This window comes from Sorex fumeus, unplaced genomic scaffold, assembly GCF_029834395.1.
Source record: "Sorex fumeus unplaced genomic scaffold, SorFum_2.1 ptg000098l, whole genome shotgun sequence".
Taxonomy (NCBI): domain Eukaryota; kingdom Metazoa; phylum Chordata; class Mammalia; order Eulipotyphla; family Soricidae; genus Sorex; species Sorex fumeus.
In genome coordinates this window covers 86,977,301-86,995,799 of record NW_026606155.1, presented here as the reverse complement: position 1 = coordinate 86,995,799, position 18,499 = coordinate 86,977,301, and the positions used below count along the sequence as shown (strand labels likewise).

At 39.3% G+C, this 18,499-nt stretch overlaps 1 protein-coding gene across 1 annotated transcript in view; it reads left to right on the top strand.

Moving 5' to 3' along the window:
• The window catches only part of UBR1 (ubiquitin protein ligase E3 component n-recognin 1), a 160,881-nt gene that overhangs the window by 119,922 nt on the left and 22,460 nt on the right, over positions 1-18,499 (top strand). Inside the window, exons 35-39 of the mRNA XM_056133371.1 lie at positions 4,859-5,007; positions 9,148-9,203; positions 14,111-14,207; positions 16,641-16,708; positions 17,955-18,105. Coding sequence (XP_055989346.1) covers positions 4,859-5,007; positions 9,148-9,203; positions 14,111-14,207; positions 16,641-16,708; positions 17,955-18,105 — 521 coding nt within the window. The remainder of the gene's footprint in view (positions 1-4,858; positions 5,008-9,147; positions 9,204-14,110; positions 14,208-16,640; positions 16,709-17,954; positions 18,106-18,499) is intronic.

Sequence of the window (18,499 nt, the reverse complement as noted above, 5' to 3'; positions counted from 1 at the left end):
GTTGCTTTCTTCTCTCTCACTGTTTGCATATACGAAAGCCATGGACTTTTGGGTATTGATTTTATAGCCTGCAACTTTACTATACGAGTCTATTGTTTCTAGGAGTTTTTTGGTGGAGGTTATTGGGTTCTCTAAGTATAGTATCATATCATCTGCGAATAGTGAGAGCTTGATTTCTTCCTTTTCTACCTGAATGCCCTTAATATCTTTTTCTTGCCTAATCGCTATTGCAAGTACTTCCAGTACTATATTGAACAGCAGTGGAGAGAGTGGGCATCCTTGTCTCGTCCCTGATCTTAGAGGGAAGGCTCTCAGTTTTTCCCCATTGAGGATGTTGCTTGCTGTAGGCTTGTGGTAGATGGCTTTAATTATGTTGAAGAAGGTCCCGTCTATCCCCATTTTGGCTAGGGTTTTCATCATAAAGGGGTGCTGGATCTTGTCAAATGCTTTCTCTGCATCTATTGATATAATCATATGCTTTTTATCTTTTCTTTTGTTGATATGATGGATTATGTTGATTGATTTCCGAATGTTGAACCATCCTTGCATCCCTGGGATGAATCCTACTTGGTCATGGTGTATGATCTTTTTGATGAGTAGTTGAATTCTATTTGCTAGTAGTTTGTTGAGGATCTTTGCATCTGTGTTCATCAGGGATATCGGTCTGTAATCAGAGAGCAGAATTTTTAAAAACTGTGTCACATCCTATTTGCACTGTAACGACGATCACCACATGACCATCCTTTTGTTCGTAGATTGCCTCAAGCAGACCCCAGTAACGTCTCCTTCGTGCTAGCCCTGAGATTTTTTTTAAAAAGTGCCATATTCAAGGCTCTTTCAGGGTTAGGAAAATGAGACCCATCATTGTTACTGGTATTTGGCATATTGGGTACGCCGCGGGGAGTTTGCCAAGACTCTGCCGTGTGGGCAGGTTACATTCAGTAGCCTGCCAGTTTGTCCAAAGAATGAGATTCGCGGCCACGAGCTTCCGGGAGCTGGATTTTATAGTCTCAGGGTCTTGGCCGTTGATGGGATTACACGGCGCCAGGAGGCCAGTTGGTGAGTGTGACCCCTGCCTATTGGAATATGGAGAATCTGGGTGGAGGATGCTCAGCCCCGATCCGAGCAGGCTTGGAGATCTCAGCCCCGGGACCCGTATGCCTTTGTTCCTCTGCTGGTACCTTTATGCATGTGTAGAGTGGTCTCAGCTCCCAGAAGAGAACAGCGCAGTCTCCTGCCCCCGTGCCTGGCTGTCCTCACCGGGGCCCCTTGGAGGGGAGCGGGTTGAGTTTCCCTCCCTGCCCCGACCAGGGCTCCGGCAGCCGAAGACCTCCAGAACCAGCCAGCACCATGCTGAGACCACTCTCCACATGCATGAAGGTACCGGCAGAGGAACAAAGGCATGCAGGTCCCAGGGCTGAGATCTCCAAGTCTGCTTGGATTGGGGCTGAGCATCCTCCACCCAGATCCTCCATATTCCAGTAGGCAGGGGTCACACCCACCAACTGGCCCCCTGGCGCCGTGTAATCCCATCAACGGCCAAAACCCAGAGACTATAAGACCCAGATTTGCACTGTAACTTTTGGAAAGGCTCAGAAAAACACCATTCCCCTTGGTCACCTTAATTTTGTTTGGTAAATTGAGCAATGAGTAATGTTTTAGATTATTGGAAAGATATGTGGAGACACTGAAAGTATAATGTACTCAAACTATATGTTATTGTTTAATGAATATTAATTGGAGTAGATTTCTTTCAGATATTCCATTGCTATGTAAAATGCTTGTTTAAAATGTAAGTTAGGTGGGACTGAGGTTGCTGAGAGATAGTTTAGCAGGTAGTTATTTTGCCTTGCATGCTTCAACCTGGGTTTTATCCCTGGTACCACATATTCCCTGAGCCCCTTGTAAATCCTGAGCACCACCTGGTATAACCAAAAGTAACCAACAAAAAGGTAAATTCAGGAACCAGAGAGATAGAAAAGGGTTAAGATTATTTCCTTGGATGTAGCCAGCTCTAATTCAATCCCTGACACCACATGGTCACCTGGAAATTACCCTCAACATTGTCTAGTTCACCAAAAATTGCTGGTAGGGGCTCCTGAGCCTCCTGAGCATCACTTAGGAGACTGTCCCCCCCACTCCCCTGCAAGAAAAAAAGTAAATTAAAAAAAAAAAGAAGTTCCCACTCCAATAACATGGTATTGTCATACACATACATATTCCTATCATTATAAAAGTACTTCTTGGTCTCTTTTTCATACATGATTACATGTAGGATCAGAATTTTGTTTCCTTTTCCTCTCTGTTTATCCTTTACTATCCAGTTGATCCTTTAATTTGGATCTGGATCCTTTTACTGTTATCATTTATCCATCTTTTATATTTTTTCATAGAAATAATTTTAATTTAAGTTTTATTTTAGGGACCTAAAATTATTACTGATAGGGTTTCTTGCATAACACATTCCATAACCACACCCTCCACCAGTTGACCGTTTCCCTCCAATGTTTCTCCATTAACCCCTGACCTGTCCTCTTCCCTCTTCCTTTTTCTCCCCCGTGTGAAGCTTTTTACTAAAGACCAGTTCTCAGTTTTCTAGCCTTTGGGCATTTGTTATTCACTTACTGATATGTTTCTTTATATCCTGCTTTTGAGATAGGTCATTCTCTATACCTCTCTTCCTGATTAGCTTTACTCAGTATGATACTCCCCAGATCAGCAAATTGCATGATTTTTTTTCTTACATCTAATTTCATTCTACTGTGTATATGTATCATAGTTTTCCTTTTATTTATTTAACTGTTTTTGTCTTGTGGGGTCACACCCAGTGATACTCAGGGGTTAATCCTAGTTCTGCACTCAGGAATTACTCCTGGCAATGTTCGAGATAATGAGATGTCAGGCATCCAACCTGGATTGGCTGCATCCAAGGCAAACACCCTACCTGCGCACTATCGATCTGGCCCCGTACCATAGTTTCTTTATCCAGTCATCTGTTCTTGGACAATTAGACTATTTCCAGATTTTGGCTACTTGTAAATAGTGGTGCAATGAACATAGGAGTGTACATGGGTTTTCTGAATAGAGTTTTTGGGCCCAGCCCTTGAAGAAGATGCCAAGAAGTGGTATTGTTGAGTCATATGGAAGCTCAATTTCTGTTTTTTTGATAAGTGTCCATATTGTTTTCCAAAAGGGCTAGACTAGTAGGTATTCCCACCAGCAGTGAATGGGGGTTTCCTTCACCGATGTCCATACCAAGACTGGTTAATTTTCTGACCTGCCTTTTTTATTTACTTTTTTTTTTTTCACGTATGCCAATCTCACTGGTATAGATGATATCTGATTGGTGTTTTGATTTGCATTTCCCTGATGATTAGTGATGCAGAGCATTTTTTTTTCTTTTTGGGTCACACCCAGTGATGCACAGGGGTTACTACTGGCTCTGCACTCAGGAATCACTCCTGGTGGTGCTCAGGGGACCATATGGGATACTGGAAATCGAACCCGGGTCAGCCGCGTGCAAGGCAAACACCCTACCCGCTGTACTATTGCTCCAGCCCCAGCATTTTTATATGCCTTTTGGCCGTCTTTGAGAAAGTTTTTGTTCGTCTCATTTTTTTTTTATCTCATTCAGTTTGCCCCATTTTTTGATAGGTTTGAGATTTTTTGATTATTTTTTTTTAAAGTTCCACCAGTGCTTTATATAACTTGGGTATTAACTCTTTATCTGGTGAGTGGTGGGTAAATACTTCCTCCAAGCATGTGGGGTGTGTTTTTATTCTGTTAATCAATTTTTTTGTGGTACAGAGATGCTTAGTTTGACATAGTCCCATTTATCTTTGCTTTCATTTGTTTGGCCATTGGTGATGCCTTTGGCTTCAGTGTCATGGGATGTTCTGCTTATGTTTTCCTCAGTTTAACAGATTTAGGTTTGATATTGAGGGCTTTAATCCATTTGGATTTGACTTCTGTGCGTGGTGTTAGAAAAGGCTCTGATTAGGTTTTGTTTTTGTTTTCTTACTGCTCAGTTTTCACAACACCATTCATTGAAAAGATTTCCTTTACTTCACTTCATACATTTTTGTTCCTTTATTGAAGTTTAACCGTCCATATAACTGAGGATTTGTCTCTGGATTCCAAATTCTATTCCATTGATCTGAGAGTTTGTCCTTATTCCAGTTCCACACTATTCTGATTACTTCAGCTTTATAGTATAGTTTGAAGTTGGGAAACGAGAAACCTACTGCTTTCCCCCCTAGGATCAATGAGGGTGTTTGCATCTATGTTTACCAAGGATATAGATCTAGTTTTCTTTTGTGTGTGGTGTCTCTGCGTTTGGTATCACTAACATGTGTTAGTGATGCTAACTGAAGGGCATATCCCCTATGTCTGTGATTCTCACACACATCTAGCTGCAGTGCAACCAAAAAGTGCTTACAGAACAGGGATCAGATAGCGGAGCTGCCAGAATCACATGCAGCACATATCATCACACCAGGAATTGAACTACTTAACCTTTCTCTTGCAAGATTGGTATTCTAAGCCACTGAGCTACCATCCTGCAGGTTCTTCGTTTGGTTTTACTTTCCTGTTTTTGGATCATTCTCGATGGTGCTCAGTGACTATCTGAGGGACCATATCTATGTGAAAGCATATGCCCCAGTTTGTTGAGCTGTCTCTCTGGACCTCCAGTTTTTTCTTCAGTGAATAAATCTTTAGAGACTCTTGTCTCTAATTTAAGAAAGGACAGTTGATTTTGTCAAATCAAGGTAAATTGTTGCTTCCATATCTAATTAAATTCTCTGTACATCAGTAGGTTATAACTCATTATTATAACTTTTTCTTGTTTTATTTTTAGGATAAAATACTCTAATAGCATCAAGGAAATGGTCGTTCTCTTTGCCACAACAATTTATAGAATTGGACTGAAATTGCCTCCAGATGAAATGGATCCTCGAGTCCCCATGATGACCTGGAGCACATGTGCTTTTACTGTCCAGGCAATAGGTAAAGCCTGTAGAAGAGAGAGGTTTCACTGGGTGGAATCAACATCACTTGACCCAAAATTGATCCTTTGGCATGATAGCCCAGAACATTCCAACTTGTTGAAAACTATTAGTATTTTAGTAGATTAGTGTGGTTTGATACTCTCTTATATTGATTTCTTTTTAACTACAATAATGACCATATTAACATATACTGAAATATTTGAAAGGGACTCCATGACATAAGCTACATTTGAAAGGTGAAAAAATTACAACAATTAGAAGGCTTAGAAGAAAAAGGCAAAGGAAGAAAAAAAAATAACCCAGGAATATCGAATAACTGTTGTTTATTTCACACTTTAAGGGAAAAAGGAAAAGGAAACCTGTCACTTAAAAAACTACAGGAAAGGGGGCTGATGATGTGACTTAGTGGTAAAATACATGCCTTGCATGTGTAAAGCCCTAAGTTTGAGTCCCAGCACTTAAAATTAAAAATGAAAACTAAAAAACAGAAAAGGAAAGGAAAGACTGTAGTGTTCAAGAAAAACAGGTGAAACAAAAACTAACCAGATCAGGGGCTGGAGCAATACTGCAGCGGTTAGGACATTTGCCTCGCACGCCGCGGACCCGGGTTTGATTCCCAGCATCCCATAGGATCCCCCGAGCACCGCCAGGAGTAGTGCCTGAGTGCAAAGCCAGGAGTAACCTCTCAGATTGCCAGGTGTGACCCAAAAAGCAAAAAAAAAAACAAAAAAAAAACAACTAACCAAGTTGGAAGGGACATTTGTTTGCTGTCAAATTCTTTCTGAGATTCAAGGCTTCTCAAAGAAAATTGAAACAAGTTAACATGCTGTATATACACTTTAAATTGATGCAATGTTTGTGTCAATTATATATCCACATAGTTGTAGGTTGGGTGGTTGAAAGAAAAGTATAGATATGAAGAATCACTTAGAGTTTTAGTTTATTATATTTGTTCATTACAAATATATAATACTATATGAAAGAGAATAAGAACTATAGAACTGTGTCTATCCATATTTTCTTTTCTGTTGTTTTTGCTTTGGACCACACTTGAGGGCTACTCCAGTTCAGTGCTTGGATATTACTCCTAGGGGTGCTCAGGGATTGATCCCAGCCTTTTTGTATGCAGAGCATGCATTCAGTCCATTGAGGTTTGTCCTTAACTCCTCCTCTATCAATTCGTCTTTAAACCAGTTTTGATTCCTTATATGTATTCTATTCCCTTTCAATAGAATCTACCACTTTTTTTCCATTTAAACATATCTTTGAAACAAGACTGCTTCATGATTTGAATTAAGCATGAAGCTGCTGCTTTTATTACACATTCCTGCATGCCAGCATCAGTCTCTGTGAACAGATTTTAGAAATGACCTCCAAGCCTATGAGACATATCATGGAGAAAGATAATACAGACATACATACTTTCTAAAATTTCTAAAAGGCCCTTCAAAGTTTTAATTAAGGTATTTCACAATACTGTCTTTGACTTTAGAATTGGATATACCTCCCCCACTGTACATAGGTGGGGGGATTCCATTAAAATATTTTTCATTAGAATATTATGAGTTACAGTACTGTAAATGATAGTTTCATGTGTGCATAATTCCAACACCCACATCTATCACCAGAATGTTTTCCCTCTCCCAAGGTCCCAGAGATCTCTCCTTTTCAGCTGCCCTCTGCAAACTCAGTTTGTGTTGCTTTTGTCTCTTTGTCGGTATCTTGCTGTGTATCTCTAAGCCCCACATATGAGAGATGTCATTTTGTATCTATCAAGCCCAATGCCAAATACCAGTAACAATGATGGTTCTTATTCTCCTAACCCTGAAAGAGCCTTGAATGTGGCACTTTTTAAAATCTCAGGGCTAGGACGAAGGAGACGTTACTGGTGCCTGCTTGAGGCAATCGACGAACAACAGGATGATCATGATCGTGAACCTATAGTAAATATTATGTTCTATATAATTTGTATGAGAATCATATAATATGGTGCAACCACAAAAGCGGCCATACAATTTTGGATTTCTGCAAAGAGCCAGATAATTATGAGATTGGTTTCTGTGCATCTGGTGTTATGGCTGTGCCGAGGAGCCACTTGTGGGGGACAACTCGTGACTTCGGTAGGGCATGAAGGACGAGCCAGTACTGCCCCCCTTCCCATGAGATTGCAGTTGCCCCTTCTCCGCCGGCTCATACCAGGCTTTCCTATAAACTCTGAGGCAGCGGCCACCTTGCTGCTGGGCAGGAAAAAGGCGGAAGGGAGCAACACCCTTTCCCTCCCCGGGAGGCATGACGCCATAGTTTAATGCATGGACCATTCACTTTTCTGCCGTAAGCTGCTGGGCTCTGGACTAAGTCCTTTTGCCTCCGGAGACATGGCCATGCCGAAGAGCCACTCGTGGGGGGCAACTTGCGACCTTGGTAGGGCATGAAGGACGAGCCAGTACCGTCCCCCTTCCCATGAGACTGCAGTTGCCCCGTCACTGCTGACTCATACTTGGCTTTCCAATAAGCTCTGAGGCAGCTGCCACCTTGCTGCCAGAGGGAGGGTGGAGGGGTGGGGGGGGCGTGGGGGAGGCAGAAGGGAGCAACACCCTTTCCCTCCCGGGGAGGCACGACGCCTTAATTTAACGCATGGACCATTCACTTTTCTGCCTCAAGCTGCCGGGCTCTGGATTAAGTCCTTTTGCCTCTGGAGCCATGGCCGTGCCGGGAAAAGGTTCTATTACATTAATATTGGGTTATATTGTGTTTACTATTGTGGTTTTTCCATCCAGTAACATAATGCTATACTTTATTCATGATGCATAAGCAGCTAACTACCTCATTGCTTTTGGATATAGAAAGATAGATATAGGGTATGTTGACAAAATTATGAATAGTAGTTAAAGAGTAAAGAAAAAGTACCTTTGATTTCTGTATACATAAGAAAAAGAAAATAGGAAATAAGTTTTTCATACTCAAATGTATCTGCTTCTAAGGGTCAGTGAAATTAGAGTAGTTTAGCAATTAATTCCAACAAAGCAAAAGATGTTTCTGATGCTTTTTTTTTTGTATTTTCAAATTTATTTTCTCTCATTACAAATCTGTTATAATTCTTCAATAATAGCACCTATTAGAACAATGAAGTTATTTGCATCTGCATTATTTATTTGTTTGTTTTGACTCTTTATTTTAATCATTTATTGAATCGCTGTGAGCTACAGTTACAAAATTTTCATGTTTGGGTTTCAGTCATACAGTGATCAAACACCCATCCCTCCACCAGTGTACATTTTTCACCGCCGGTGTCCCCAGTATCCCTCTGTCCACAACTCCTGCTGCACCCTTCCCCCGCGTCTGTGGCAGATAATTGCCCTTTTGCTCTCTCTTTCTCTACTTATGGGTATTATGGTTTGCAATACAGATTACACATAATGAGAGGCCAGAATGTTTAGTCCTTTAGCTACTTTGAGCACACATCTCCCATCCCAAGTGATCCCTCCAACCATTATTGACTTAGTGATCCCCTCTCTGTCCCAGCTGCCTTCACCCCCAGCTCATGAGGCAGGCTTCCAATCGTGGAGTAATCTTCCTGGTCCTTGTCTCTACTGTCCTTGGGTGTTAGTCTCATATTATGATATTTTCTATTCCACAAATGAGTGCAGTCACTTTGTGTCTGTCCCTCTCCTTCTGACTCATTTCACTTAGCATGATACTATCCATGGTCATCCACTTTACAAGCAAATTTCATGACTTCATCTTTTCTAACAGCTGCATAGTATTCCATTGTGTAGATATACCAAAGTTTCTTTTGCATTATCTATTTAAATAATACATTTTAACTGTATAAAATATTAAGTTTTTGCATGGAAAATGTTATAAGATAGAAAAATGACCCAGAATATTTTATATATCCTTGTATTCTTTATTGATTGCTGTAAGGGCTTTATTACTTATAGCAGTAATATTATAAATGATCTGCATTTGCTTTTATATTTTCTTTAAAATATAGAAATTTTAGTGTAGAATTTAGCATGAAATATTAAAGAAGAAAAGTGAAAAATAACCTGGTCAGAAATATTGGTAAAAAGTTATTTGATAGAAACCAAGTTGTAGCAGTATTTAGAATTTATTTTTGTTTTTCTTATTCTTTGAGAAAACCTTTTGGGAGACGAAGGAAAGCCTCTATTTGGAGCACTTCAAAATAGACAGGTATGTATATTACAACAGAATACAGACTACTCATAATATGCTGTTTTTAGTGAGTCCACAGTTAATTTACCATTTTAGAAAATTCTCATTCACTGCCTTTTCAAAAAAGGTTATCAGAATTTGGCAGGGGTGCATGAGGAAGGGAGCTATTTTGTCTTTCTCCGGATACTGAATAGCTGACATTGCACATTTTACAAAATTACTTATCTTAGTAGTTCAGTGTGATTCACAGAGATTCACTTGGTTACCTTTTCTCTCTATTTATTGCCAAATCAGAAACCTTGTTGTCTCTCAAAATTTTATTTTACTTTGTCATCAGTTAATATTTGAGCTGGAGAAATAGCACAGCGGTAGGGCGTTTGCCTTGCACGCAGCCAACATGGCCGACCCGAGTTCGATTCCTCCCCCCTCTCGGAGAGCCCGGCAAGATACCGGGAGTATCTCGCCCGCACGGCAGAGCCTGGCAAGCTATCTGTGACATATTCGATATGCCAAACACAGTAACAACAAGTCTCATGATGGAGACGTTACTGGGCCCACTCGAGCAAATCGATGAACAACGGGAGGACCGTGATCAGTTAATATTTAAATATAATGCTAGGGGCTGGGGCAATAGCACAGCGGGTAGGGCGTTTGCCTTGCACGTGGTCGACCCGAGTTTGATTCCCAGCATCCCATATGGTCCCCTGAGCACCGCCAGGGGTAATTCCTGAGTGCAGAGCCAGGAGTAACCCCTGAGCATTGCCGGGTGTGACCCAAAATGAAAAAATAAAAATAAATAAATAAATATAATGCTAATTGGGCTGGAGAAATAGCACAGCAGGTAGAGGTTTGCCTTGCATGGGGCCCTCTCAGAGAGCCTGGCAAGCTATCCATGATATATTCGATATGCCAAAAACAGTAACAATAAGTCTCGCAATTTCTTGTGAGACGTTACTGGTACCCGCTCGAGCAAATCGAAGAACAATGGGAGGAAAGTGCTACAGTGCTATAATGATAATTGACCCATCATACTGATTTCAAGAATAACCTAAGCCTTTGTCCCTTAATGAACAAATCCAAACACTACAAAACCATATTCCTGCCTCAGGTCTAAGTCTCACAGTGTAGATTATCCTGAAATACAGAACTCAAGAAATGTGCTTAGTAGCTGTGTGTGTGTGTGTGTGTGTGTGTGTGTGTGTGTGTGTGTGTGTGTTTGGGGTACGGGGGCAAAGGTTTGGGGAAGAGAAGAGAGAGGGCCTTAGGTCACAGACCGAGAATTCCCTAAACCACCCCACTCCTAGTTATTTCTCGTATTTTCCTGGCAGTAGCACAAGGGACATTACACTTGCACAAGTTGTGGCCCACAGTGTGCTTCCCTGTCATTCCCATCCTGTCATTTGGGAAGCAGGAGAAATTCCCTGAATTCAGTGAGTTTTCTGCCATCATTTTAGAATTTCTTTTAATATATTTACTTACACAAACTTCAATAGAATAAACTAAAATTAGATTAGGCATAACAAAATTGATTCTATTACTACCACAGATAAACCCTTGCATGTGTCTGATTCTGGTTCAGTTCCTGGCTCCACAAATGGTCCCCTGAGCACTGCCAGATATAACCAAAAAATAAAAACAAAAAATTACCAATTCTGAAGAAAATGGTACCTAAATGAGAATTGAAATGATTATAAGGTATATACACAAATAGGAATATATGAATAACGATGGCAGATGATGTGTATATATGCATATATACACTTTTAAATAAGTGCTAGAATGTCATAAAGAGTATGTATACAATTTTAAATGTTGTAACCCTATTAGAATAATAAAAGTATCTACTGTATTTATTTTTGTAACCCAATTTATGAAATGATTTATACTAGATTATGCCATAAGCACCGGAGGTAGGGCAATTGCCTGGCACACGGCTGACCTGAACCGAGCCCAGCAAGCTACAGACAGTATCGTGCCTACACAGCAGAACCTGGCAAGCTCCCCTTGGAGTTTTCGATATGCCAAAAACAGTAGCAACAAGTCTCACAATGGAGGCATTACTGGTGCCTGCTCGAGCAAAACAATGAACAACGAGAGGACAGTGCTACAGTGCTATTTTGTTCATTGTGCCAGTCTTTGAGTAAAGAATTATTTATTAATGGTGACAGTTTAAATTCTGCCATAAACATTGCAATGAGGGGCTGGAGCAATAGCACAGCGGGTAGAGTAGTTGCCTTGCACACGACCGACCCGGGTTCAATTCCCAGCATCCCATATGGTCCCCTGAGCATTGGCAGGAATGATTCCTGAGTGCAGAGCCAGGAGTGACCCCTGAGCATCGCCAGGTATGACCCAAAAAGCAAGAAAAAAGAAAAATATTGCAATGAATATATTTTATGGAACTTGCTGATTTTTTTTAGTTTTTTTTTTACGTCAGATTGAAGATGATTATTCTGAAGTTGCTAAGTTTGTGCCTTAAGTGGAATTGATTTTGTTGAAGGCTCTTTTGCATATAATCAAGTGAGCATGTAATTGTTCTAGGTCAGGAATCAGTTATGTAAACAGATACTTCATGTTGCTACATGACTCATTTGTCTTTTTTGGGGTGACCACACCTTGTGATGCACTGGGGTTGCTTCTGGCTCTTCACTCAGGAATTACTCCTGGCAGTAATCAAGGGACCATACGGGATCCTGGGGTTCAAAGCCAGGTCTGGCCACATGCAAGGCAAAGGTCCTACCTGCTGTACTATTGCTCTGGCCCTAGACTTATTTAGTCTCGATTTACATAGAGATGGGTTTGACATGTAAGTTTAAAAATAATAGGATGTAATTTTCCTTCCTTGTATTTTCTTTATGACTTTTAAACTATATTTTTACATTGGTATCAAAAATTAGTTTTAAAGTATCACTGTCACTGTCCCTAACCTCTCGTTGTTCATCGATTTGCTCTAGCGGCCCCAGTAACATCTCCATTGTGAGACTTATTGTTACTGTGTTTGGCATATCGAATACGTCACGGGTAGCTTGCCAAGCTTTGCCTTGTGCGTGAGATACTCTCAGTAGCTTCCCAGACTCTCCAAGAGGGGCGAAGGAATTGAACCCAGGTTGGTCGGGTCAGCTGCATGCAAGGCAAATGCCCTACCAGTGTGCTTTTGCTCCAGCCCAGTATCAAGACAGTCAGATATTTTTCTAAATTTTTTTATTTTGTATATTTTTATTAGTCATACGCCATGAGGTACAGTTGTAGGCTTACAAACTCTCGGGCTTGGGTTTCAGTTATACAATGATCGAGTACCCATCCCTTCACCAGTGCCCGTTCTCAATCACCAGTGCCCATTCTCAATCACCAGTGATCCCAGTGGCCCTCCGACCCCCCAACACTCCCCCCACCCTGCCTCTTTGGCAGGGCATTCCCTTTTGCTCTCTCTTTTCTTTAGGGTGTTATAGTTTACAATAGAGGTATTGAGTAGCCATCGTGTTCGGTCTATAGTCTACTTTCAGCATGCATCTGGCATCCCAAGCGATTCCTCCAAATATCCTTTACTTGGTGTTCCCTTCTCTATCTGTGCGGCCTTTTCCCCCATCATGTGCTGCCAGCTTCCAAGCCATGGAGCAGACCTCCTGTACTTATCTCAACTATTATTGGGTGATTGACTCCCATTCTGCTACACTGTTCACAGTAGCCAAAATTTGGAAAAAACCTGAATGCCTGAGAACAGATGACTGGTTAAAGAAACTTTGGTACATCTACACAATGGAATACTATGCAGCTGTTACAAAAGATGAAGTCATGAAATTTACATACAAGTGGTTCTACATGGAAAGTATCATGCTAAGTGAAATGAGTCAGAAAGAGAGGGACAGACATAGAAAGACTGCACTCATCTGGGGAATATAAAGTAACAGAATGGCTACTGTGAACAGTGCAGCAATGAACATCGAAGTACATATGTCATTTCGACTGCACTTTTTTGCCTCTCCGGGATATATTCCCAGGAGTGATATTGCTGGGTCAAATGGGAGCTCAATTTCTAATTTTTTTTTCCATACTGTTTTCCAAAAGGGCTGAACTAGTCGGCATTCCCCCCAGCAGTGAAGGAGGGTCCCTTTCTCACCACATCCACGCCAACACCAGTTGCTTTTGTTCTTGTGGATATGGGCCAGTCTCTGTGGTGTGAAATATCTCATTGTGGTTTTGATCTGCATCTCCCTGATGATTAGTGATGTAGAGCATTTTCTCATGTGCCTTTTTGCCATTCGGATTTCTTCTTTGAGAAAGTTTCTGTTCATTTCGTTGCCCCACTTTTTGATGGGGTTGGATGTTTTCTTGTGGAGTTCAACCGGTGCTTTGTATATCCTTGATATCAACCCCTTATCAGATGGGTATTGGGCGAATATCCTTTCCCATTCTGTAGACTGTCTTTTTATTTTGGTCACTGACAAAACAGTCAAATTATTTTTTAAAAAAGAATTGATTACAGAAATACCTCCTAGCTATGAAAAATTATTTTTAAAATTATGTGAGGCCAGGGGCTGGAGTGATAGCACAGCGGGTAGGGCGTTTGCCTTGCACGCAGCCAACATGGCGACACAGGTTCGATTCCCAGCATCCCATATGGTCCCCCGAGCACCGCCAGAAGCAATTCCTGAGTGCATGAGTCAGGAGTAACTCCTGAGCATCGCCGGGTGTGACCCAAAAAAAAGCAAACAAATAAAAAAAATAAAAAATAAATAAAAAGAATTTTTAAAAAAATTATGTGAGGCCATAAAACTTTTAGAAACTTTTAGGAGTATAAGTACTGCAATTTATTTGTAGGAATATGAGGCATAAATTATCTAATTCTTTAAAAATTGTAAGATTTTCATAATGGATGACTTAATTCTATTGTTTTCCCTTATCTTTTTACTCCCTCCCTAATTTAGCACAATGGTTTGAAAGCATTGATGCAGTTTGCCATTGCACAGAGGATTACCTGTTCTCAGGTCCTGATACAGAAACATTTGATTCGTCTCTTGTCAGGTAGAGTCTCCTTTATTATGTTGTGTTGGAAGATAGATCCTCTTTGTATGTGGGAGCCCAGCAGTCAGTCTCTAGCGCTGCATGATTCCTTCTACAATACACTGAGAGTAGCCCTCTGACACAGCCAGGTGCATTGTGAACCCCCCCAAATATTTTTTTAAAATATTGCTGTATTAATATCTGTGTTTTTGTCATTGCATTTCTAATGATGTATTTCAGTGGGACACAGCACACAGCTGTAATTTTGAACATCTACATAGCACATTAATAAACATATATCTGCCCCTGGAAAACCTATAATCTTAGATAATTTTTTAAAAATTATTTCCATTGAGGTTACATTAGTTTACAGAATGTAAATGTTTACAAGCTTTTGAGGTTCATACCAGGCCTACCATCAAAGTGCAAATATTCCTCCAACACAACACATACATTGGATTATTTTCTCCCATTCGTCCCCTCCTTAGTAGCTCTTTTCTACAGTCTATGAATTTGTTTTTATTAGACATTGTTTCTTTCCTTGTTTTGTTTCTTTAAATACCACATGCAATGGTATTTAATATTTGTCTATTTCTTGACGTACTTTGCCTATTATGACTCATTCCAGGGTTCATCATGTTCTTAGCAAAAGGCAAGATTTCATCTTTTTTTTATGATTGAGTATGGTTATTTTTAAGAATGACCTGCATCAAAAAGGCTAGGAGCATTAAATCTTTGTGTATGATTTCCCTTTTATTATGAAAGTTTTCTGAGATGTTTAGCATAAGTTTAAAATAAATATACCAGAAGTCAAAAAAATTAGTTTCACAATTCTAAGAAAAATTTGATGACAGGAAAGTATTCCACTGGTGTAATGAAATTTAAGACAAAGCATTAAAAGCTACTCAATGTCTAGAAAGTTAAAGACTTGTAATATTGAGAAGAATATAAGATAATATAGTGTCATAGATATGTTAATTGGCATAGCAAAAATATTGCTAAAATTTATGATGAGGAAGTGAGAAAAACAGCAAGTGACTTGTCAAGGACATAATGCTAGTTAATGGCAAAGCCCTATGATTGCTCTAATTTTTAAAAAAAATTTTATAGAACCACTTTTAATAGTATTTAATGATGATTACTTTATGCTAAACTAGGGTTAAGTGCTTTAAATGCATATCTTAATGAGTGATATATATTATATATGTGTATATACATATACTTGTATATGAAGAATGTTGTATACAACAAACCTGTTTACTATAGACTTATGTTTCTTGTCTATGATAACCACAACCAACACTAGAACCCACTTCTGTCATATTCTGGAGCTCATGTTCCTAACTTTTATAACTTTTGTATAGAATCTTATGTTGAAGCACTCTTATATCAGGTAGAGTGCTTGCTTTGCACTTGGCCAACTCCAGTTTGATCCCCAGCACCCTATATAGTCCTCCAAACTCAGACAGGAGTGATCCCTGAACACAGAGCTGGGGTAGACCCTGAACACTGCCGAGTGTCGCTCTGCTCCCAAAAACAGAAGTATACTCTTTTTTCCCCCCTTTTTTGGGTAAACCCAGTAATATTCAGGGGTTACTCCTGACTCTGCACTCAGAAATTACTCCTGGTGGTGCTCAGGGGTCCATGTGGAATTCCCAGGATCCAACCTGGGTCGATTTCATGCAAGGCATACATGTTACCTGCTCTACTAATGCTCCAGCCCCTACTGTTTAGAAATTTGTATTAAGTCTGCTCCCCTTCATTTAAAAATGAAAAACCTTTATTGAAATGTACCTCATTCCTATATGTGTACACACACACACACACAAATTTCACTTTCTTGTCACTCTTTCCCCAACTTCTAATTTAGAGACTTCAAATAAGAAAACCAATAAGCTTTTGAGTTATTTGCATTTTCTTCTTATCAATTTATATGAACTATAGGAATTTATTTTTAGGATATATTACTATATATCTGTATCTATATTGTCTTGCATCTCTTCCTACTCCTCACCTCAAACTTGCTCATATATACATAGATATGTACTACATCATATATACATATGTGTGTGTGTATATATATACACACATACACACAATAATATGCATGAGTTAATTTATAAGAGGGAGAAAGTAGGGATCATTATATTAAAGCTATTCTTGTTATTCACATAACAGGCATTTAATGTATAGTCTTTGTTTTAGTTATCCTACTTTATTTCCCTCCTTCTAAATCTTATCTTTCAGCCTTTAAATTATATCCAAGATTTCTTGGAGGCTTTTCTAAGATTAATTTATTTTTAATTATGTTCCCTATATTTTAAAGGTTTGATGTATCAGTTTTTGTATTTTATTACCTTATTTTATTTTTGTTCAAGATATTTATATCTTATATTATGCTTACCTATATTACTATCTTACTATCTTACTGAGCAAATGTGCTTTTTTTTGTAGTTGTTCTTCCTAACCTAAAATCAGAAGATACCCCTTGCCTTCTATCAATAGATCTATTTCATGTTTTAGTAAGTAAAATAAATTTTTTTCAAAGCATGCATTTATAGTTTCATGTTTTTTAAATTAATGCTTTTAAGATTATAAATTCTAATTATAAACTTTAGTCTCCATTCTGTTTACAAATAATAAAAATTTGATTAGCACATTAAAATTACTTTAAAAATTTAAAGCTATCTATGTTTTACTTTGTAATAGATTTTATTTAATCACATATAGTTGGTGTCTGTATAAGCAAAGTTTTATTTTTTTAATAATGTGTTATACTCTGATGGGTCAGAGAAGTAGTAGAGCAGTATGGCACTTGCCTTGCGAACAGCCAAGAAATAAAAAGACTTGAGTATATAATTTGTTTGTTTGTTTTTAACCACAGTGTAAACCAGAGAGGTATATAATATCTAGGTATTACACTCCACTCTCCTTCCTTCCCAATCTTTTCCTTTCTTTTCTTTCTTTCCTGTAGTTCTGGTTAACTTACGGGTCTTGTACTTGCAAAGCATGTGTTCTACAGCCTAATTATATCCGTGGTCCCCTTGTCATTTATTAGCTTGCTCATATTATAAAGAGTGAATTTCGGTGTGAACTATGTTGAAATAATTATTTTGGAGCATGTCATAGATGTATGTAGGCTGTCCCCAAAACACCTATGGATTGATAGCAACGATTTTGTGAGTTTTTTACAGAACTATTTCATCCCAGTGATGATACCATGTCTTCAAAAGAGTTCACCTAAGAGAAAAGAAATAAGGTTGGGCCATGAAATATCTGGCTGGCAGGGTCTGATTGCGGGCCATATACATGTCATTTGTTGATGAAAATTGTCCTCCATTTATGGCACAGTATATCAAAAAATATTGTTTAAGTAATTAGGAAAAATGTTATGGTTACTTTAAAAAAGGGCTGGAGCGATAGCACAGCGGGTAGGGCGTTCACCTTACAAGCGGCCAACATGGCTGACCTGAGTTTGATTCCTCCACCCCTCTCGGAGAGCCCAGCAAGCTACCGAGAGTATCTCGCCCACACGGCAAAGCCTGGCAAGCTACCCATGACGTATTCGATATGCCAAACACAGTAACAAGTCTCACAATGTTACTGGGCCCGCTCGAGCAAATCGATGAACAACGGGAGGACCGTGACCGTGACTATTTAAAAAAAAAAGACAGTCCTGTTGTAGAATTGTACCTTTGTATTTAGTAGGGCATTAGTTTGTGTTGCTCCTTGTTGTTACCCTCACTGATAACTGTTTTTTTTTTATAGGTAGGTGCTGTATTAGCATTCCCGTCCTTGTATTGGGATAACAATGCTGATCTGCAGCCTTCATCAATTAGTTCCTCTTATAATCACCTTTATCTTTTCCATTTGATCACCATGACACACATGCTTCAGATACTTCTAACTATAGACACAGGTAAGTTCCCATGTTACTTCAAATTACAGTTGCTCATGATTTTTTATCAAAATTAATTATGCCTGTGATTACTCTTTTTAAGTCCTCTGGACTATTGTTGAATGATCATTCATTTGTGTTTTTGCATTGCTATTAAGCAGAAAGGCCAGCTTACCACACAATTTTAATATTCAGCTATTTAGATTAAGAACAAGGGAAATTATCTTAGTTGAGTCAGTAATGTGTATTGTCTTGGGAAAAAATGACATTGGTGTAATTTAGAAATTGTGCTTTTTTTTGCTTTTTGGGTCACACCTGGCCGATGCACAAGGGTTACTCCTGGCTTTGCACTCAGGAATTATTCCTGGCAGTGCTCAGGGGACCATATGGGATGCTGGGAATCAAACCCGGGTCA